This window comes from Lygodium microphyllum, chromosome 2 (assembly GCF_053477565.2).
Source record: "Lygodium microphyllum isolate KBCC chromosome 2, Lygodium_microphyllum_v1.1.10, whole genome shotgun sequence".
Classification (NCBI taxonomy): Eukaryota; Viridiplantae; Streptophyta; class Polypodiopsida; order Schizaeales; family Lygodiaceae; genus Lygodium; species Lygodium microphyllum.
The window spans coordinates 151332031-151356129 of record NC_141136.1 but is presented as its reverse complement, the minus strand read 5'-3'; the positions used below and the strand labels follow the sequence as shown (position 1 = coordinate 151356129).

Here is a 24099-nt window from a genome sequence, read left to right as displayed (position 1 = left end):
TTGGAGTTGATTTTGGTGCTAAAATTTCTCAGTTTTGACAGTCATTCTTGTTGTAATAAAAGTGGGCTGAAGCTATTACACATGCTTTGGGTTATGCCTATTGGTTCCGGCCTATGTCTCGGATATATGCCATGAAGTATTGATCTTTAGGGTACGACTTCGAGCTTGGATTTCATTCCGGATTCTTTTGGAAGAGCTTTGATATTACGCACTCATTGACATGGTTCATGCTTGATAGTGGTATATGCTTTGACAATGATGCTCCTTGGGTTTATACATACCCATTGCTTACGACTTGATGCTCATGTCCCGGTTGATTACCCTATGCATACGTTGAGCTTGAGTGCTCATTGAAGCTCTACCTTGGATGCATTTTGGATTATCTGGAGTTGTCTTGGATGTTACTTGGCTTGTCAGAGTTTGGATTGGGATGTACTTGATGTCTTATATGCTTATGGATGTTACATACGGATGCTCTACAGCCTACATGTTCGGGATGCATTATTGATGTATTGTCTTGGACTTATGTCATTGGCACTGTGTCTTGCCTTGGTTTGAGCTCTTGATCTCGTACATATGGCTTTTGTGCCAGTGGGAGCATTCTTGAATGATTACTAGACATTGAACAGGTGGTGCTTTTATGCATTGAGCAGTTACATGCTATTGAGCAGTTACATACACTTGAGACTTTGGGATTTCTTACCCTTTGGGATGATGCATGGTTTATATGTCTTGGTTCACTGTATGCTTATGAGCTAAGTCTCTGATTTGGATCCATATCTTTGTGAGCTGACACCTACTTGTGTCAAGTTTTGGTAGTGGCAGGAACACTTTGCCCCGTTGGTCTTGGCAGTATCTGATTGACTTGGGATCCGATTTTGACACTATTAGCTCTCATTTACTGAAATCTGTAATTTATTTCAGCAAGCATATATGTATGGATTGACATGGATTTTTCATGCTGAAATATTTTGAAATGATGTAGTTTCATTAGTACTTGGTAGACAGCAGCTTTGGTTACACTTTTCTCGCCATTTTCTCTAGATTTTGGTGACTTTTTGGTCATTTTTTGCAGTAAACAGCAAGCAATTTTGAATTGTCTACAGTCTTCCCGCTTGCATTATGGCGAGTTCGTCACTGAACATGCTATTTTCAACATCATTAAGCTTGATGATACAAATTACTCTTATTGAAAGAGCCAGATTTGACAGGTGTTGGTGCAGAAATCGCAGATCAAACCTTTGAGGTTGAGCGGGTATCTGCCTGCAACTATGCTAGATGAGGAATGGCTTGAGCTTGATGAGTTATGCAAGTCCACTATTGTATTATTCTCACAGAACAGGTTCACTACAATGTATTTGAGGAAGAACAGAGTGCATGGCAGTTGTGGGATAAAATCAAGAATCTCTATGACAAGGAAAGTCCAGTGAGTCAGATGTATTAGCTGAAGTAGCTTATGGATTTGTGCATGAAGGAGAATGTGACCATGTCTGCTCACTTGAGCTAGTTCCATGCTATACTCAAGAACTTGACTTCGCAAGACATCACCTTTGCAGAGGATGTTACTCCTCTTTTCTTGCTTGGTACTCTTAATGAGTCATGGGATGTATTCCGCACTGCATTATGTGCCTCTACTGCTACCTTGAAATTATCTGATGTTGAGAGTGCTCTTCTGCAGGAAGAGGTTAACCATAAGAATTCGGATGCCTCTCGTGTGTCGCATGCTATGACAGTTAGAGGCAGGAATGATGGATATGGAAAAGCATGGCAGTGGTAGTGGCTGTGGACAAGATTCTGAGAAATATCGGTCCAAGTCTCGTGGGAAGTCACGTAGCAAATCCTGTGGCAGGAATGCAGATGTTACTTGTCACCATTGTGGGAAAAAGGGCCATATTAGGCCACAATGCCATGAATTGTGCAATGAAAGGCGCAATAATAAGGAAAAAGACAAAGTGCAGGATAAGTCTTCTGATCGCAGCATAGTGCCTGCAAAGTCCATTGTTAAAATTGAAGAGATCAATGTTATGCATCCTGAGGATGTTGATGATGATGATTATATCCTTTCAGCTTCTTCTAGTGATTCGCAGATGACAGAGATACACTCTATGTATGCACAGTGTTGGCTCTTGGACTCAGGTGCGTCCTTTCATGTGACACCTTGCCGAGAGTGGTTTCATTCATACCGTATTGTTTCGGGTTCTGTATGCTAGGGTGATGACAGCTCTCTTGATAACGTGGGCATTGGTGATGTTAGACTGCAGTTTCCTTCTGGCAACAATTTTGTTATGCAGGATGTACGTCATGTACCTGCTTTGACACGCAGTCTGATGTTAGTTGGATAGCTTGATGACGCAGGTTATCATGTCAGTTGGATAGCTTGATGACACATGTTATCATGTATCTTTTGGAGACTCTGCATGGAAGATCAGTCGTGGCAGACTTGTGATTACAAGAGGTGCCAAGGCTGGTAGCCTCTATCCCTTGACTATATCCGCTTCTTCCCTTGATCATATTTTGTCTGTGGGCTCTATCCCACATGTATCTCTTTGGCATGCCCGTTTGGGCCATATGTCTTTGAAGGGAATGAAAAGGCTTTCTGGTTTGCAGTACTTACTGCCCCTTGATTATGCATGTTTTGATTCATGTGAGCATTGTCTTTATGGCAGGCAGACTAGGTCTACGCATAAGAAGTCTGGTAGGCCACACATGAGTGAGCCCTTGGCATTGGTACATTCAGATGTCTGTGGGCCCATGTCTTGTCAGTTTATGGGTGGTGCTAAGTATTTTGTTGATTTCATAGATGATTTTTCACGGAAAGTTTGGGCTTATCCCATTAAGCTGAAATCCAATGTCTTGGCTATGTTTCAGAGATGGCTTGCATTGGTTGAGAACCAGTCTGGGTATAGGCTAAAATGCCTAAGGACAGATAATGAGGGTGAGTATGTCTCACGTGCTTTTGAGCAGTTATGTGATGAGAGGGGTATTAAGCGTCAATTGACTGCCCCCCCTAGAATGGTTTGGTTGAGTGGATGAATAGAACCATTCAGGAGCGTGTACGTAGTATGCTTAGCCACGCAGGCCTACCACAGAGCTTTTGGGCTGAGGCAGTTAGTATAGCTGTGCATGCCATAAATAGATCACCTTCTAGTGGTTTGGATTTCCAGGTTGCAGAGGAGGTATGGATTTAAAAACCTCCCTCTTATGCGCATCTCCGTGTCTTTGGATGTGAGGCATTTTGCCATGTGCCCAGGGACAAGAGAAGTAAGTTGGATCCTAAGAGTGTCAAATGCATTTTCCTTGGTTATGGGGATGCAGGCGAGATGGATTACTGTCTTTGGGATCTGCACAGGCACGGAAAGTCATCTGCAGTCATGATGTAGTCTTCCATGAAGACAAGATGCATAGGCAGCTTGAGAGAGTTGTTGAGATCAGCAGGGTCATATTTCAGGAGGAGCCGAGAGCTCCCGCACAGCCAGTTGGACAGCCTATAGCTACAGTACATGCTCATGGTCAGGGTGTTGGACAGGCAGCTGGGCAGGCACTGCTACTTGCCCAGCTGCTTGTCCAACACCCTGAGACCGTGAGATGGTCTACTGGAGACAGACGTTCACCTGATAGATTTTAGCCCTCGATGCATTATGTCTTGGTTACAGATACAGGAGAGCCTTTCACTTATGATGAGGCTATGTGCAGGGGTGACAGACACTCCTGGGAGAGGGCTATGTAGTCTCAGATAGACTCCTTGCATAAGAATGACACTTGGAATTTGGTTTCCTTGCCTACGGGCAAGAAGGTTTGGCCATGCAAGTGGGTGTACAAGCTGAAAAGTACCCTTGGATACCCCAAGCTGGCATACAAGGCTAGATTGGTAGCAAAGGGTTTTAAGCAGGAGCACGGTGTGGGCTTTGATGAGGTCTTTTCTCCAGTGGTTAAGATGACCACCCTACACTTAGTCTTAGCTTTGGTTACTTAGCTTGACTTGGATTTATACCAGATGGATGTCAAGACGGCTTTCTTACATGGGGACTTGCATGATGAGATTTATATGGAGCAGCCTAAGGGCTTTGCAGAACCTGGCAGGGAGCACCTAGTGTGCAAATTGAAGAAAAGTCATTATGGATTGAAACATGTACCTAGGGAGTGGTATCATAAGTTTGATGCCTTTATGCAGTCACAGAGCTATAGCAGGAGTACTATGGATCCGTGTCTTTACACGAAGAAAGCCCATGATGGTTCTTTATTGATTTTGGTACTCTATGTGGATGATATGCTGATAGCAAGGAAAGCTCATGATGAGCTAGATGCTCTTCGGCTCAGCTCAAGAAGAGCTTTGAGATGAAAGATCTGGGACAGGCCTCTCACATACTTGGTATGCACATTAGACGCGACAGGCATAAGGGGCTCCTCTACTTGTCACAGAGGGAGTACATTCATAAAGTCCTTGAGGGCTTTCGCATGCAGGACGTAAAGCCTATTGGCTGTCCATTGCCTTCTTATGTGAAGGTATCATAGGCTAATTGTCAACAGACAGATGAGCAGAGGGCCGAGATGGCCAAGATTCCATATGCATCCGCAGTGGGCAGTCTTATGTATGCCATGATAGCCAGTCATCCAGATATTACCTTTGTAGTTAGTGTTGTGGCACGCTATATGGTTGCGCCTGGCAAGAAGCATTGGGATGCCGTGAAGGGTATCATGAGGTACTTGAAGGGCACTGCAGGCATGTGCATATGCTATGGCAGCCAGGATACAGGGGTCGTGGGGTACACTGACTCTGATTATGCAGGACATGCAGATAGTAGGAAGTCCACTTCCGACTATGTATTCACATATGTTGGAGGTGTTGTTTCTTGGATGTCCAGGGTGCAAAAATGTACAGCCCTTTCTACTACAGAGGCCGAGTATGTTGCAGCCACTAAGGCTTGCAAGGAGGCCATTTGGTTGGGTCATTTGGTTTGCTGACCTTGGTATTAATGCTATCCCTACATTGCATTCAGATTCTATGAGTGCTATTCAGTTAGCCAAGAATTGGGTCTTCCATGCGAAGACAAAACACATTGAGGTGAGGTATCACTTCATACGTGGGGTCGTTGAGGACAAGTCTATTGATCTTGTCAAGATCTCGACTGACCAGAATCCTGCAGATCTACTCACGAAAAGCCTCTCTACAGAGCGCTTTGCCTCCCTCAGGAGGTTGATGGGCGTGGGATGAATATAATGTCTTTCCTCATCCTGTTGTACATGTGTACATGTTGTACTATCTTTTTTTTCTTTTTCTTTTCACTCCTCACTAGGGCAGATTTGCCTTTAAGTGGGAGGTTGTTGGGGGTAAAGGTGCCTCCGCCTAGCCGCTCGTGTATTACTATACTAACAGTCACTGCCACTACACACTGCAGGTGGTGAGCGCCTATCACCATCACTTTATTCTTTATTCTTTTAGTGACAATTTGAATAAAGGAAGGTCCGGTCACACATTGTGACTGTTGGAGTTCCCATTTCTTGTCTCTCTCTTTCTTGTTCTTGCTCTCCCGCCATAGCTCTCGAGTGCAAGCTTCGATCTTTCTCACCTTTCATTCAGCTTGTTTTTGCAGTGGTTTTAGGGCCGTTTGTAGGTATTACAACAACTTGTTTGATTTGTACTATGCCTCTTTTTCTTGCAGTATGGCAGGTCATTCAAATGACAGTGCCATCTTCAACATTGAAAAGTTAGATGGCATCAATTATGGCTGTTGGAGGACCCAAATTTGGTAGACCAAAATTATGTAAGAGCATTAAGCTTAAAGATCATGATCAGGATGTATGGGATGACTTAGATGAGCTTTGAGAGTTCATGATTATCATGTCTCTCAATAAGCAGGTTTATTATAATGTTGTCACAGATGGGCAATCTGCATGGGACCTTTGGGAGAAAATCCTTAATCTCTATTATAAGTAGAGCCTGCTTCTCAAATGTGTTGGATAAAGCAGCTTATGGACCTTCATATGAAGGAAGGTACTAGTGTTTCTTAACATTTGAGTGAGTTTTATACTATTGTTGACCAGCTGTCATTGCAGGGTATTGACTTTAAGAACAATCTTCCACCTTTGCTGTTGTTAGTCACATTGCTTGAGTCTATGAACACATTCCGTACTGCTATGTGTGCAAATATGCCTGAGAATGGGCTAAAATTGTCTAATATAGAGGGTGCACTCCTGACACACAAAGGAGATCAATAGGAACATGAGGAAAAGATACATAAGCAGCCTGAGCAGATAGTCGAGATATGTAGGGTTATCTTTCAGGAGGAGCTTGCTCCCTACAACCATCTAGATAGCCTGCAGTAGCTAATGCTCCAATAGTCCATGACCATGATGTTAGATAGAATGTGCAAGCTCCTCAACTTGCCTTGAGATGCTCTGCTAGAGCTAGATGTCCTCTTGAGCGGTTTGAGCTCTCTGTTGATTATATGATGGTGATAGATGCAGGTGAGCCTCTCACTTATAATGAGGCTATGCGCCATGGTGATAGTCACTCTTGGGAGAGGGCCATGTAGTTAGAGTTTGACTCTTTACAAAAAGATCATACATGGGAGTTGGTTCCTTTGCTTCGTGGAAAGCGTGCATTGCCATGCAAGTGGGTGTACAAGTTGAAGAGCACCCTTGGATGCCTCGAGCCTAAGGGCTTTGAGAAAAAAGGTAGGGAGCACCTAGTGTGTAGATTGAGAAAGAGCCTTTATGGCCTTAAGTAGGCACCTAGGGAATGAAAAAAATGTTTTATGCTTTTTTTCATTCAGAGGGCTATACATGTAGTGATATGGATCCGTGTTTATACACCAAGAAGGCTCGTGATGGCAGCTTTTTGATTTTGGCACTCTATGTGGATGACATGTTGATTGCTGGGAGAGTTGCTGATGAGTTGGATGCTTTGAAAGTCAGCTCAAGAAGAGCTTTGAGACGAAAGGCATGGGATATGCCTCACATATTCTAGGGATGCGCATTACGCGTGACCACTCTCAGGGTCTTCTTTATTTGTCATAAAAGGAGTATACCCAAAAGGTCTTTGAGCGGTTTCATATGCAGTATGTTAAGCCTATTGGTTGTCCTTGCCGTCTCATGTAAAGGTGACAATGCCGATTATTTGCAGTCTGATGAGAAAAAGGTCGAGATGGCCAAGATCCTTTATGCATATGTAGTGGACAATTTGATATAGGCCATGATAGCCACTCGTCCTGACATAGATTTTGCAGTGGGAGTTGTGGCATGTTATATGGCTACGCCTGGGAGGTGGCATTGGATGCCATCAAGGGTATCATGAGGTACCTGAAGGAGCACAATAGATATGTGGATATGTTATGGTGGCCAAGATACAAGGGTCATGGGGGGTACACTGACTTTGATTATGTGTAGGACATGTAGACAATAGAAAATCCACCTCTGGCTATGTGTTTACCTTTGTTGGGGAGGGTGTTGTTTCTTTGATGTCCAAGGTGCAGAAATACACAGCACTCTTGACTAGAAAGGCCAAGTATGTTGTAGCTATTGAGGCTTGCAAGGAGGCTCTCTAGTCAGGCCATCTAGTGGCAGACCTATGACTGACATGGTTCCTACAATACATTCAGATTCTATGAGTGCTATCCAATTAACCAAGAATCAAGTCTTCCATGTGAAGATGAAGCACATTGAGGTGTGATACCACACAATTGGAGGATATAGATTCTCCTATGCCTATGAAGTAGCAATCTGGTGTAGCATCTTGTCAATGTTTGTCTGGCATCTCACAGGCATGCCTTTTAGATTATATGAATAATATTGCAAGGTATCTAGAAAGCTTACTGCAAAATGCAAAAACTTGTTACGTGTTCACTAAGAAGAAAGTTGTAGAAGCCATTTTAACTCTTTACACATTACCCTATTTATGAGTGTCATCTAGGGGATTTTGATGAGCATGAAGTAGTAGAACAAGTCTAGGAAATACTTCCATGAATTTAATGCACATTATCTTGGAATTGGTCCATTCCATTTTATCCTCAATCTTCCATCAAATTTTATGTCTAGCTATCTCACAACTCCAATTGATCAAGCATGACTATGCTATACTCTTCAAAGAGGCTCATGGGAGAATTTACTAAAACTTTATACCCCTAGCAATGAGATAAGAAGGAAAAATATCAAAACTATGGCAATGGCCAGTGTTCATGAGTATGACATGAAAATAGAAGAATTGAAAAAGAGGTGCATCAATCATGGCTCTTTGCATAAGATGCTAAACTGCCAAAATGAAAACTTCATATTGAATTGGATTGTAAGCCTTTTCATGTTGACTCACTTATCTAGGCTATTGAGGTTCAACTAATTGAATTGAAGGATGTAAAAGACAAAGCAAAGAATGAGAAACAGGGATGGATTTGTTGAAATATTTATTTGAGCATATGTATTAGTGGTGCCTTCTTTGTATGCAAATATGAACTAGTTCTTAGAGAGTGGAGAGATGAGGATGATGACATGGAAGCCTAAGGATCCAAGTTGGAAAGTCAAATTAGGCCAAATACAATGTATTGGATGTACTCATTTGCTTGAATGAAGAGGCACAAGTAATGCAATTTTTGATCAAGGTTGATTCTCAATATGAATGTTTCTTTCTCTTTCCCTCCTTGATTGTTTTCATGTGGTGTCAAAGCCACACCCTCTTCTACTCTCCTTCATATTCTACTTCCCACCTAGTTGTTACAATCTATTTAGAAAACTATCGCTCAAGAGGCCAAAAGCTTGGAGTGTGAAGCTTACATTGGAGTGTTAAGTTGTGCCAGGAGATGCCTTGATTGGCGTGGTTCATATAAGTGTGCAGGAGGGTGTCATGGAATTGATCCAATAGGCAAAAAGGAGGAGCTTGTTGGAGGGCTGCATATTAGAGGAGAAGGAGCTTCTATTTGAGTAGACAATTGGTGTGTATACTAGCTGATGTTGCATTGTCTTCGTATACAATTGCACATTCGGATGCTATAGGTGCATAGCCTCTCCCAACCCCCAAAATCTCATGCTTTGGCTCCACTGACATACTCACTTGTCCAACTTCCACCTTCCTTTCTTCTATTAAGAGACAAAAAAGAAGGAAGAAAATTTGATGTTGGAGGGATCTCAACACATGATTATGGTTGCCTTGCTAATTTTGCATGTTCTTTCCCAATTAGACGTGCTCACAAGCGCCTTGAGTGCAACTCAAAGACCTTGCAAAAAATATGGCTGACTGCAATATGCCCATTTCAATTAGGATAACCTTTTTTAAGAAAAGTCACTTATCTCGATTGCAAAATGGTTTAACCCTTAAATAGTGTAAGGCTCCTTTCACACTTGCAATCATCTGAATTGGTTTCTCCTCGAGTCTTATTCACATATTTCTTACTCGAGCCAATTTAGCCTAGCCACTATTCACATTGCCTCTTTAAATTGGTCTAGAGCCTTGTTCACACTAATTGCTTCCCAACTTAATCTATGAAAGGCAGCTCATATGTGAGAATTGTAAAAGCATACATAATTATTTGCATGTAAGCATCTTGTGTAATTTGGAGTTAGACACTACCAAGTATTACTATAAACTTGGTAAGACCTCTCCAAAAGCCATGGCCTTAAACTCTAATATTTCCTATGCATTCAAAATTTTGAAGGGGGGGAAAAATACCATACATGGGCAACTCTAGTGCAATTCTTGCTTATGTATAACAAATGATGGACAATAATATGTGATAATGCACCAATAGAAGTAATCGGAGAATGGGTAGAAAAAGATGAACAAACACTTGCCTTAATTAGTTTGCATCTTGCCCTAGGCTTGACCCATCACATCAACATTAAAGAAATAATGAAGGAAGCATATGAAGAGCTTAATAAAATTTTTGATACTAAAGCTAAAAACCAAAGAGATGTTTCAAAATATTGATTTTTATAGCTTGTGTCATGAATACAAAGACTCACTTGTCAAGCATGTCTCAAAATTAAGGAGCCTAATTAATCAACTGGAAGGCATCCATGTCAAAATTCTATAAAAGGATACAATAGCAATGCTTCTTGTTAGTCTACCTAAAGAGTATGCATCCTTAAAGGACTCACCCCTTACATATGAAGCACTTAACCTAGAGGGTTGTATTTCATTAATTCTATTGAAAGCAAAGGAGCTTAAAGAGTAGGTTGATGTATCCACAAGCAAAGACACCATACCATGTTCTTTACTAAGAAGGAACCTAAAGAGTGCTACCTTGTAGAAGGAGAGGACACATTAACATTGAATGAAGATTGAAGCATCTCCCCAAATGCAATCATTGTGAGAAGATTGGTCACTCCAAAGAAGCATGCAAGTTAAAGAGAGAAACAAATTTTATGGAAGAAAATAACCAAGATAAAAGGATAGAAGGACACCATTTCTAAAGACTAAAGACTAAAGACAAAGAGCCAAAGAGCTTGACCACCCACTACTAGTAGCGATAGAATGCACCTAGTGAAGAGGGGACAATCAATCTTTGTAAAATCAATCATGTAATCACCTGATCACCTTGTAGTCGAATGAGACACCGAGGGGGGTGTTAAAATATTTATTTAAGCATATGTATTAGTGGTGCCTTATTTGTATGCAAATATGAACCAGTTCTTAGAGTGTGAAGAGATGAGGATGATGACATGGAAGGATAAAGGATCCAAGTTGGCAAGTCAAACTAAGCCAAAAACAATGCATTGGATGTACTCATTTGCCTATATGAAGAGGTCCAAGTAATGTAATTTCTGATCAAGCTTTTTTCTCAATATGAATGGTTCTTTTTGTTTCCTTCCTTGATTATTTTTAGGATTACTGTGATATATGTAGCAAGTAGAAACACTCAATAGATTTGGGTGAGAAAAAGAGACTCCATAAAAAGCTTATGGCCTAGAAGGTTCTCGTAGAGAGAAGGAAGGAGGAACAAGAGAGGTTGATGCTCATAGTGGAGTGTGAAGAAGAGATGAAAAGACAAAAACAACATCAAAGGAGGCTCAGCAGAAGTGGCTTGCTTTTGAATTGGCAAAATGTGAGGAAGTACGAATTAGGAAAGAGCTAGGAGAGAGGAGGAGGCTCTTTTGATAGATGCAACTCACTAGAAGTGGCTTGAAGATGACGTGGTTTTTCATGAGCAACAACAACAATTAAATATTGAGCAAAGTAGTAGTAAAGATCTCCTTCAAGCAAAAAACAAGTCTTTACAAATTCTTTATAGAAGGTAAAGTGAAATAGTCTAGGCCCTATTTGCCCATGAGATACCATTAGCTCTATTTGGCCTGCAATCATTTCAAACACGAGCACATGCTTCGTTGTCATTTTAGTAACTTATAGTATTTTGTGGCATTTTTATAAATATTCATTATTGCTCGTGTATCTTTTTTTCTGGAACCAAAATAATTATCCCTATCCAATGGGTCTACATTCATCCCTAAATGTCAGGTACTATTGGCATGAGCTATTGGCAACATCTATTCAAATCAAAAATGTCTTTTTGCAGAAGTAGGCACAATAAAAGAGCACACATGTGAAAGCTTCCAATGATGTGACCATAGCTATGGTTTCCAAGGCTAAGTTGTTGTTGCGTGAGAGAAGAAGAATGAAGATAGAACAAGAGGGTGTTATGCACAGCTGGATGTTGAGAACAAAAGACTGAGAGTGAAGGCCAATAAGGACAATGACGACACACGCGAAGAAGATGACTTGTGAGCATCGGTGCAATAAATGGCCATGAAGGAGAGTAGTAGGGGGTGGCTTGCTTTCAAATCAAAAGCATAAAAAATAGTAGAAAAGCCTCACTGCTCTTTAATAAGTTAAATGTAAAGAAAAATCAATAAAGCTTTTTAGAGGAGAAGTGGTGTTAGAGGGAGGAAGAAGCTATATAAACATTGGTTTTAAAGGAGTGGAGGCCTCCTCTTTCTGAACTAAGAATACTAATGTGAAGAGAGAGCAGGGTCACTCCAAATCTTAAGTTGGAGATGAGTGGCCTAAGGCCTGTTGAAAAGGTGGAGATTTACTCAAAGTTGAAACCAGGAAGTTTGGAGATTTGTCCTTAGTGGAGAGGTAGGATATATTTTTTGGTATTGAAAAATTCTTTGTATAAAGATTTTTTCAAATATTGAACTCAAGACTTTCAAGTTTGTTTTTATGGAAATGTACGCTTTACATTCTATGGGTTCGATGGCTACAAGAGGCATTGATGTTTTTGTTGTCTCGTTTGTGTTTGGCTATGCATTAGTGATTTTATTGAGTTGAGTTCTTCACTTTGGCAAAGTCATACGTATTTTCAGCACTCCTTTTCGCTCGTGTCTTCGGGTTGTGAGAGAGGATTATCCTTGATCACCACTCATGTGAAATTGTTTTTGGTGCCCCCAATGAGGAGTGACAATTTGACTTTGTTTTTGACAGTTGATTAATTGATTTTTTGACCATTTTCACTAGCCAGTTTTGTCCTTGAATTTCATGGTTCAAGTGAAGAGGATCCTTAGCGATTCCTTGAGAAACTTGAGCTTGGATACATAATCCAATGTATCATTGGCCCTGCCTTGAAACTTTAGATGGAATGAGTGTAGAATAGGAGAATGACCCGTTGTATCCTATTATCACTTCACCATGAAGTGCATCTACAAGTGAGGCTATCCAAAGGTGTATGGTTCTACCCAAGCAGATCTCTTAGGAGCTACGGGCTGCACTATTGCACAGTTATTTTTTGCCCAATTAATAAGGCATTCCTATCTTTTCCTCATGATGTCTATTAACATCTACCTTTGGGTAGATAGATGGAGAAGGAGCCCACGAGTCATCACACTGATGCCTTTAAGGAGGGTTTAAGGAAGAACCAAATAACAACTTACATACCCATGAAAAAATATTTGCAAGAGGTTACTATACAATAGTGATGTTGTTTTAGAGCCTACTTTCTCCATACCTAATTCCTTTCCCTTTGGCAAGGAACCCCAGCAAGGTAGGTGGAATTTCCAATATCCACCTCAAATTGTCTAACAAACAAAATCCCAAAACCTAAAACGAGCTGCAGATGTCAGACTTAGTTTTATATTATAAGAGACTCCAAATTCCAATATCAAAGTGAGAAAAAAGAAAAAAGAAGTACAAATAAGTGTGTGACTTCCAAAGCAACCTTTTTTGGCCAGGTAGGCTCGGTCTTACCTTCAATGCCTAGGTAAGGTTCTTTCATTCGAATAGGTAAATGTAGATATATAGACGAGCCTTATTTTTATCAATAGGACATGCCTAACGCTATTATTAGTTAACATCTATTTAGGAATATCAACCTTATTTTTATCTATAAGAAAGATATCGATCTTAATATTCGGGTATATTTCTGTGGGCCATATGTGAGTCAGCCCTATGAGCCTTGATGACGATGATGATGATGATTATAATTTATTATTACCAATGATTAGGCCTATGATAACGAACTATGATCGAGATAACGATCATGATTAGGCCTATGATTACGACCGTGATGACAATTATGACTACAATCAATGGTTGATGCACCTATAAAAGATGCGTTTATGGCTAGTCTTCTCTGCGGCAACCCAAAGACCACGCAAAGCGCGAGAGGGGTCGTCCTCCTCTTCCTCTGACAATTCAGGCGTGTTTGCCCTCTTCTGTCCATGGGTTCCTGACATAATTAAAAGAGAAGACAAGGTCTGCCCCACAATCACAGGCAGCAGCAATGGTGCCCAAGGAGGTCACTTCTGCTGCTCGAGCTGCTGCTGTGATGGTCCGAGTACATGGCCCTGTAAGTGCCCCCATCATTCTTTGTCTACTTTTTGCTTCATCAGAGCTCTTAATGTTTCTTTTTTGGATGCTATTCTTGTTTTTCTTTTTGCAAGGCTGTTAATGATTTTATCAGTCATAACTGTGTCACCAGCAATATCCCCATTGCCAAGAATGGGTCTATAATTCAGTCAACCCATGTGCTTATCTCTCTTCTTTGTTGCTCAATTTTTGCTTAATCAGAGTTTTTAATGACTTTTAGATGCTTTTTTTTCGGGGTGCAAAGCTGTTGACGATTTTATCAGTCATATCCGTGTCACCAGCAATGTTGCCCAGATTGTTAAGAATGGGGTTTTTAATTCAGTCAAGCTATGTGCTTGTCTCACTAGTCTGTTCTTCAAATGAAGTGTTCAATTTTTTTTTTTGCAAAGGCACATTCCAATCGCCAAGAATGGGCTTTCAATCCGGTCAAGGCATGCATGCTCAAATGAGGTGGTCAAATTTTTGCCAAGGCATGTTCTAATTGCCATGAATGGGTTCTCAATCTAGTCAAGGCATGCCTATAAGCTGTAAGTAATTTATTAAGAAAAGGGTTTCATAAGCATGATCGGCAGAAGATCACTGTTAGCTTCTACCATAAACCAAAATCATGGACTACCTCTAATTGGCAGTGGAAGAGGTGGCATATGTATGCTATTAAGCTGCAGATTTGATCAAAGTTTTCAGCTCAACCTATGGATCGTTTAGTAAACTGGCTCTAAGTAAGGTGAATTCATACATGGACAAAAGCTTAAGTGCTTACACTCTTTGCCTTCTCCACTTTGCTCCACAAAATCTGACAGTTACTGTGGGTACACTTATACTGCAATATGTGATTTGCAAACATAGATTACCCGTTCTAGCAATATGTGCAATAAGCACATTGACCTTCATTGAATGTCTATGACTGAGTCAAAATGAAAAAGAACCAATCTTGAATTGATCCAGAAGAATGCATGTACAGCCTTAGTGCTTACTAGCAATAACAACTTATGAGCAAAATGGCTGAATCTCTATTCAAATTGAAACTCACCTTTAATAATACAGTGAAATGGATGCCCAAAACATATGAGGATCTCCCTGCCTTACCTGTTTCACTTGGCTGCTCTAAACAATGTGAAAACAGGCTGCAAAATAGTCTATGACTTCTGACTTTGGAAAGTGATCACATGGTCTTCATGGTTCGGAAGAGCTATCTGTGCTGACATAGGTACCCTGTATCTTTCATTCTTCATTCACAATGCACGATTTTAAGTACTGAATGAGCTTTTCCTCTTTGTTTCTCTTGACCTTTCTCTGTGTTTCTTGAGCCCCTTCCTGCCAGACTTGCCTGCCTTCTGCTTGGCGTGCCCAATGTGATTGACTGCTACAGTGCAGTCCATGTCTAACTTGCTTGACTGTTGTTTGATGGGCTCAATTTTCCTGAATGCTGCTCGATATGCTTGACTTGCCTGAAGTGCTCGACCTGCCATAATGTCTGCCTAACTATTGTTACCATGTGGCAGTCCAACTAGGCCTTTTTTTGTTGTGCTGTACTGCACTAGAATTAAGTCTGTTCTTAATTGCATCACCTGCTGATAGCCTTGAAGAAGGCACAAAGTATCCTTGCTGAACCGTGACTTATCAACCCAGACTAACTCTTCATAGAGTACCTCTCAAACTTAAGTAGACACTGCAGTTCCTTCCTTCTAGTAGAAAACACCAAGTGCATAAACACAACTCACAGGCAGTGAGAACTCAGACAAGAATGAAAGTGTGCTCAACGAGCTAAGGCTGTTGAATGGTCATTGTCTCTTGTGGAAGTGGGCTGAGGGAGAGCATTAGAGAGTTTCATCCTCGGAGAATAGATCCTGAGTGCAGCAAACCACCAATATTGATGATGAAGGATGCCAAGGGACTGAGGAAGAGCTGAGAACAGCAAAACACAGCAGTCCACTGCTGTCTAGGCTGTTAGGTGAAGCACAAATTGTTAGAGACGCTACAACCAGCAGGATGGCTGTACCATGTATATATACCAATTTATTATAGGGCAAGCTTAGTCTTCTAGATCTTCTACATTGATACTTGTCTATACACCTTGTGTTGTGTGCGCTCAAGCTTCTTCTTCTCCAAGCTGTGTGTGTACATTCATGCAATCCTAAATCCTATTAGTAGTCGTGTGCCTTGCACAATCATCTTCTGTAGTCAAAGTCAAGTCAGATGAGGACATTAGGAGCTCTTAATATTCAGTTTGTCATGTATTCTAACGGAAGAGGCAGCCCTTTCTAGAGCATGCATTGCATGCATTTCTTTTTCAGTCATTTTAGGTGTGTTCGTAGTGGGTGAAATTTATTTCTAGCCTTGCATTTCTTTTTTAGGACTGGAGGATGTATTCATGCCTTTTTTTTGTGGTGATCAGCTCATATTGTAGATGACTGCATTTTCTTCATTTTTTAAAATAGTTGGCTGGATTTTTGGCACTCCTATAGAGCAGTCGGGCAGTTTATTTGCTAATTGGCTATTTATAGCCCGACCCTCAATTGGCTGGACATTCAACTTTGTAGGTTTCAGTACACTTCCAACATTCAGGGATACTCCTCCATCTTTTGGTGCTGCCTTCCATCATTAGCCTAATCCATTGCCCTCACTGATACCTTGGGCTGCATGCAGAGAGACTGATCGGTCTTATTTGTATTCAGCATTCCTTTGGAGTTCAGTGCAGATTTTCTTCTTCCATTCTCTTCTTTCATTGTAGTCTTTCTCTTTCCTTTTCTCTCCATGTTCATGTTTTCTCTTCGGTTGTGCACTCACATGGTACTAGAACCAATGTGAGAACTTAGAGGTTCCATGAAGAGAATCACATTCAACTTCTATTTGGAGTAGATTTCTGGCAAAGAACATACATGTTTTTTGCCTTGTTCAGGCCTTATAAGTCATATGAAGTGTTTGGGGCATCTATAACTTCCCTTTGTAGGGTGTAGCTGATTTTCTCTCCATTTGGCCAACTCGACTCCAAACACAAAATTATTTAAAGTGTGTTTGCACAGTGCAATTCTTGAAGAGTTATGGATTACCACGAGTTTAATGTTCTTGATGATTGCAATGCAGAGACCATTTAATCTTCCACCGATAGGCAGTCGCATTAGTCAGACCATTACAAAGAATGACGTGAAGATCGATATTCAGAGCCTGGTTTTGCTGTGATAGATTGAGAAGATCAGAGCCCCCTTCTCCTCTCCCTACTGCACCATATGTTTCTCACAGGGCCCATACTATAGGTCCTCACATAGCCCTGATGGCTCCTTTTGTTCATGTGCTAGTACTTCTCTCCTGAAAAAGATGGATTTGATGGTGTGAACTACTCCCTTTGGTCTTGCAAAGTGGAGTGTATCCTTGACACCTTCGACTTATGGGACTTTGTTACTATCCCAATCCCTCATCCAGCGGAGGACCCTTGCATTGGTTCTACGATGGATGAAGCATTACTTTGGGATCGGCTTAATTCTAGATCGTGATCTTCTCTCTTCATCAGTCTATAGGATTTTGTCCTTGTGCATGTGTGTAGACTTCAGACTACAGTGGAGGTGTGGACGAAGCTCTCTTCCCTCTACTACCGGAAGATCTTTACCCACCATATCATCATAGATAAAAAAAACTCCAGATCCTTTTTGTTGATGATTTCTCTTCTATGCAAGATCACATCAACAAGATGGAGGACATGTAAGATGAGCTTGCATCCCTTAGCAGGACAGTTTCGTTAGAGGACATGTCGATGATTCTCATTACTTAGTTGCCATCTCCCAAGTATAATGTCTTCTACATGAGTTTGATTACCTCTAGGGTTTGGGAGACTCTTCTATGGGAAGAGCTAGCTCTACTTATTTGGGAACATAAAGAGAGACTCAAAGAGATTGGTGACAGTGGATCCAACCTTTCTAAAGCTTTTATTGAAGGTTCAGGAGGAGGAATAAGGACAAGAAGGCCAAGAACAAGAACAAGAAGGCTAAACATTCAGACTCTTCCCTGGGCTTTGACACTGATTTAGAGAAAGCCTAAATGCCCATACTATGGCAAGGGTACCCATCGCGAGGAGAAGTATTGGAAGAGATACCCTCACCTTTGTCTAGGAGCAAAGGATGGAGCTAAAACATCTGAGCCCTCTCTACTTTTTCACGAGCTCCTACTCATGAGTTTGTGTTCTTTCACATCTACGAGATGGAGGAGCCTTCTTCGTCGCCTGTCTCATCTTTAGAGAGACCTTGGCTCATTGAGAGTGGTACTTCGAGTGATATGACTCCTTGACAAGATTTGTTGCGAGATCTTTGTTTATCTGAGCTTTTCTTTGGGTAGACATGGAGAAATACCATGTTTCCTAGTGAGGCGAGATCTTGCCCCTTGTTAGTATCAAAATGGACGCAACCTAGGCCATGGATGACTGAGGAGTTGTTTCCACAATGGACATTCTTGGCTATGCTCATCTCTTCTTCCTTGGTGGATTTAAATTTTCTTAGGCTTGATCTACTTCTAACTTTAGCAAAAATTAAGTTACGTTTTATCAGCTTGTCTCGAGAAGCGTGCCATCAAATCTCAGTCAGATAATAAGGGATTTGCTGAAAATCTGAGAAATGACAGCAGATTGGGGGAGGATTGCTCATCTATAGCCAAGTTGACTCGTATGCAAGTGTAGAAGACCCAATGTGTACCTGCATGTGCTAAAATCAAGAGGCAAATTTGGGGATTTTGATGGTGGTCATTGTTTTAGGGCTGAAAACACAGAATTTTCTCACACTTCTTTCTCATCTAGAGTTGATGCATCTAGGGAAGGAAACTGGAGATTGGGCCTTAGACTGGAACATGATTGTGTTATGGTTGCTGATTTGCTGACTTCAGTGTGTAACTAGCGAGGATTAGGGTGTGCATGGCGGAATTGGATGCGTGCATGCTTGCCTTTATGATTTAGGAAAGAACAATTGTGGCAGCCACTTGGAAGTGATGGCGAGAGTAGTAGGATGACCATGACAACTCATAAAGGTAATGTTAGCCGGTTGGAAATAAATGTCGATGAGGGCAGCCATGAGATGGTGAAGGTGGTAGTAGCAAGTGGTCATGGTTGTAGTTGGAGATGGTGGCAACAACAGGTGATGGAGCCGGCAGCCATGTGATGATGTAGACAGAGTGGGATAGGATGGGATTGGGTGTCCAAGTGATGACAAAGGATACAATTGACCTAGCACGCTTTCTATTTGTAGAGATGGAGCCAACCAAAAGTGCGGGGGTTTGTTTATGGGACATTGAAACACATTCAGTATAATTGAGTTTTGGGATTGTTTAATGTGTTAATGAAGGTTCAAGGTATAATGCACCTCTTTTAGCTTAATATGGGCACTTGAATAGGTCACACCACAAGCCAATTGTAGACTCATGACCACACAAGGAGGATTAGGGAGAGAATGGTATCAAGCATTGTTTTCTCCATATGGATATGGTTGAAATATCAAACATTTGCAAATAGTTGGTATGGAAAACATATGAAAAAATACCATACTTTGCCTTGGCTGAAAAAAAAGGGAAAACTGCCTTTCCCCCCCCACAATTTGGCACTTTTTGGATTGTTTTTGTTGTCAATTTGTCTCCAAACATTGCTATGCACTCTTTGGAGCTTATCGATTGCGGTTGACTATACAGACCAGCCCACAACCAGCTGTTGACTGCACAAACCAGCAGCCTTAAAGTTCACAGTCCCTCTCTCAGCTTCACATTTGTAATGAATGTAATGTCATGTTTCAGCTTGTTTTTCTCTTGTATTTACCGTGTTTGTTAACGCATGCTTTCATTTGCGATCCTTGGACAATTTTTCTTCTTGTCTCTTGGTCTTTCAATTTGGATTTTGAAGAAGATTTTTCTTTTCCTCTATAGATTGTGGGAATGGAAAGGGGAAAAAAGACAAGCATGGATTTTGTCACCATTCTCCAAAAGCTTTTGAAAGGCATGTGTACAATGAAATGCAAGTATTGTATGCATACATGGGATGGTAGTCCATTGCACTTAGGAGCAGATATTTTGTTCTTACAATGGTATGGTGCAGAAGCTTGTGAAGCTTCACCACTAATGTCAAAGAAGTAAACTGGAAATTCATATGCGGATGCAACCAAACGAGGCAAATGTTGATGCCAAGGTTGCTGATTTGGATGAGGCACAATAAGCATTTATTTGTGCGATGTCATAGGTTGGATGTCCACGCATGCTATGTCATCATCAAAGAAATAGGAGGTTGGTACTTCTAGCACTCAAGGAAACTTGAAATATGCATAAAATCTTCAAGCAAGAAATAATGCAACTATAGGTAGTAAAGAGCCACTATAAAAAATGCCCAAGAGTGTCAAAAGAAGCAAGTAGACAAACAAAGAAGACATTTGACTTTTGGAAATGGTCAATATATCTTACTCAAATTTGATAAAAGCAGGTTAAAATGAAGTTTGGATTAAAATTCATCTTTTCCTATGCTCTCTAGTAGATACTTTGGACCCTTCAAAGTAATTGACAAAATAAAGCTTTCTACTCCTCATTGGAAATACACAATCATTTCTATGTAAGTTTGCTAAACCCTTGCACAAAACCAAAATCAGAGGAACCCATTACTGAAGATCCCCCAGAAGTCAAAGCAATAGAACAACTCTTCGAACCTAAATAGATTTTTGTTTCACAAGGATCAAACCATAAGAAGTCTTGTGAAATTCAAAAATTATCCGTAACATATTCACAGTGGGTAGATGAAAAATTTATGAAGGATTACCCATATATCCTTTAGTCATATAAAGAAGTTTTTCAGCTGAGGACAACTGAATAAAAGTTAGAGGATTGTCACAACACAACAAAAGAAGAATCTACCATAACACAATAGAAAAATAATTTATGTTCTTCTATTAATTTGCGTATTTAATTATTTACTGAATTTGTTTCCTTTGCACTTATTAGATATATAGAAAAATGTATTAGAGTTGGTTACTATTGAGTGGTCATAAGTATGGTGGGCCCATACAGTGGGTTAGAAAAAAGATAGTACACAATTTTACTAATATGGCTCAATTGGGCATGTATGATCGGAACTCAAGCATATGAGAGTTAGGACTTAAACATATAAATGATTAATACCTTGAAGTATTGGCTAGATCTGCTATGATAAGACAATTTCAATTAACAAGATGACATGATCATGAAATGTTTGTACAATGCGTGTGCATATGTAGATTGAAAGCTTAAAATGCATATCTTTGTGTACAAAACTTGTATGAAGATTCTAACACTGTTTTTATAACATACTTAAAAATAGCTTTTATATGACACCTATATTTGGGGCAAGGGGGACTTTCTAAATTTTAGAGGATTGTTAGATTTTAGGAGATTCCTAAATCTTAGGAGCCTTGGATTGGCCTAAAAATGCTAGTTCTAAACATAGGGATGATATTTTAAAAATAGTAAATTTTGTATTTGGCAGTGCTTGCTAAATTTGGTTATTTCTATTCTTGATAGTAGTTTTAAACAAAGAGATGACATTTTAAAAATAGTAAGTTTTGTGTTCTGACAATGCTCGCTAAATTTGGTTGCTTCTATTCTTGATAGCTTTTAATACAAAAATGAAGGCCACAGAGAAGAGACAAGTGTGACACTTGTCACACAAGCTTCTAAGTGTCCCACCACTTGTTACACCTTATGATGTGGTTGGGACACTTGTCTTGTGCTACTCCAATTTTCTATTTTTCACTAACTCTTCCCTTTCTTCTATAAAAGAAGCTCATTTTCCATCATTTTACATCAAATTTCTTGGTTGTAAACTCATGTATAGTAGTTGAAGCTAGTTAGCCCCATCCATCTCCATCATCATTTTCAACTCCCATCATCATCAAATATCCCCAAAACCCAACACAATATCTTCTTCTGAAGCTCTTCTTTCATTGCAAGATCAAGAAAGAATCCATCTTGATATACTACTGATCTATCATGGAGAAGGGCCGTTTTTCTCTTAATCTCACTCTCAATTTGTAAAGAAATTAGTTGTCTTACTTTATAGCAAGGGTATATATGTGATTCATGTGTGCATGTACATCTTTCACATGATCTTGTGAGAGTGAGAGTAACTTCTTCTCACTCATAGGTTGATTGTAATTGAGCTTAACCTGTAAGGGACATGGGTTAAGTAGAAATACGCTCCTGGAGGGGTGGCCCATCTTTAATCCTCATTTGGTCTTCCTTTCTTGTAAGTACTCATGACTGTGTTTTCTAAATAATTGTCATATTGAGCCCTCAAGTACTTGTTCTTTCTATTTTCTTAAATGATTAAACCTTGAAAATGATTGAATATATAATTCCAAGCATAGTACGTTGTTTGAAGCACTTACATTCCCGCATCCTAGCATGCATGGAGGATTGTTTTATCTCGAGTGCTCACTCAGTAGTTAATAACAATTCTACCATTCCATATGCTTGAATGTATTTCATATTTACCTATGTATTTTACAGCATTTCTTTTTTTCCCATTTGTTGTAGTATAGTGTTGTTCTTCTAACCCTATGTGTGGGACTTAAGCCAAAAAGGGGTACTTAACTTTAATCCCCTTTTTCAGCTTGTTAAACATCCTCAAAACTCAAATATTAAATGTACCAAAAGTGTCCAAGTGGCCACATTTAATGCATCCAAAATGTGTGGGTGCTACCCAATAGAGCCTAGGTGCCACCCTAGACATTTAATGCATCCAAAATGTGTGGGTGCTACCCAATAGAGCCTAGGTGCCACCCTAGACGGCTGGTTGGTTCCCATGTTCATACATAGGGATCTGTCCAGCCACTTTGCACATCCTACATCTTGATTCCCTCATTTTCAGCCTGCCCCACCTTCAGCCCTCTCATCATCCACTGTTGCCGACACCAATTTGTGAAGTGTGTTCGAGTGCTGCTCTTGCTATCTACGGTCTTTTTCATGCCGGGTGACCTGCTCTCAGCTGTCACCTGCCTCATTGGAGCCTTTTTGGAGCTGGTTGACATCTTGTATTGCCTGTGTTTCAGTCTCCAACTGCTACCCACTTGTGAGAGCTCGTCTCCTGCTTATCGGGACCAGATTTGCCTGCATTTTCTGCAGTCACTGCAGGCTTCACTCTCAGCCCTGCATTTTGCAGTCTGGAGGTCTTGTTCAGCAGATGTTCATCTGCGTTTTACTGCTCAGCAGACTTCCCTGTGCTGCTGCCCTCTGATTTCAGCTCTGTTTTCAGCCTGATTCAGTCTGGAGGTCTTGTTCAGCAGCTGTTCATCTGCGTTTTACTGCTCAGCAGACTTCTGGTGGCCTCTGATTTCAGCTCTGCTTTCAGTCTGACTCAGACAGGTGCGACTGATATCATCCGTACTGATTCTGACAGGTGTGATTGACATCATCAACACTGATCTGCATTTTCAGCCAGCTGATCATCACAGAGACTGCCTGCTGCATTTTCAGGATCTGAACGAGTATGACACACTCCAACACCCACTCCTTCAGCCACCTTTGCCCCTTGATTCATTGTGACATGAAAAGTAGAGTACTAGAAGCTTCATCCTATTGGATAGAAATTGGCCGGACTAGGAAACAATAGATGTTGTTGATTGTGAGAACATAGTTAGTCCTAGTTATATGGGACTGTTACAAACTACATTTCTTTTGTACACAAGCTATTATGGGGACAAAAGCATAGAAAATTTCTCTCTTGAAAGTCAAGGTGATAGACAAAGGAAGTGTAGTAATTGTGTACAAACATTGAGTTGTCAAGCAAACTAGTAAACGACACAATGTGAGGTGACTTAGGTCGAAAATACAGCTATGGGAGGCTCAAAACTAGTAAAACACAGCTAAAAATAGGCTCGAAGTTAGTAGGGCAATGCTATTGTTGAGCTAAAATATGCATTACTTGCTGATTAGCCTCTTAAACAACCCCAAAACACACTAAAAAATGCTCTTTTAGAGTAAAAACCCTAAAACGGGGAGCAGTTTGAGAGAGTTCAGTGGAAACCCTAAAATGGGGAGCGGTTTGAGAGAGTTCAGTGGAAACCCTAATTTTTGGGCCGCCCTTCCACATCTATAAATAGACAGGCTATCCCCATTCAGCCTCATTTGGTCTGTGTAGGTTTCACACTCTCTAGTGCAGATTTCAGCATCAGTCTACCTCCATGTGGCTGTCTAGCCCTCGCGACTGCTGCCACCTCTCTCCCCGGCCTCGCAGTGCCCTGGCGCCTTCTTCCAGCTGTCGCCCATTGTCAGGTGCCATCTCCCAGGCTGTGTTTGGCCTCCAATTGCCATCGCTAGCATCTCCAACA

The 24099-nt window shown here is 40.7% G+C and overlaps 1 protein-coding gene across 6 annotated transcripts in view; it reads left to right on the top strand.

Moving 5' to 3' along the window:
* Positions 1 to 13491: 13491 nt before the first annotated feature.
* Positions 13492 to 24099, top strand: part of DEG15 (protease-like protein) — a 61879-nt gene continuing 51271 nt past the window's right edge. For 2 of the 6 annotated variants that reach the window (XM_087699630.1, XM_087699633.1), the window contains exon 1: positions 13506 to 13766. In XM_087699630.1, the coding sequence (XP_087555756.1) occupies positions 13701 to 13766 (66 nt within the window). In that variant the 5' untranslated portion in view covers positions 13506 to 13700. Of the gene's footprint in view, positions 13767 to 14175; positions 14257 to 24099 lie in introns of all 6 variants that reach the window. The other 4 variants (XM_087699635.1, XR_015694845.1, XM_087699627.1 and 1 more) reach the window with 4 other exon arrangements.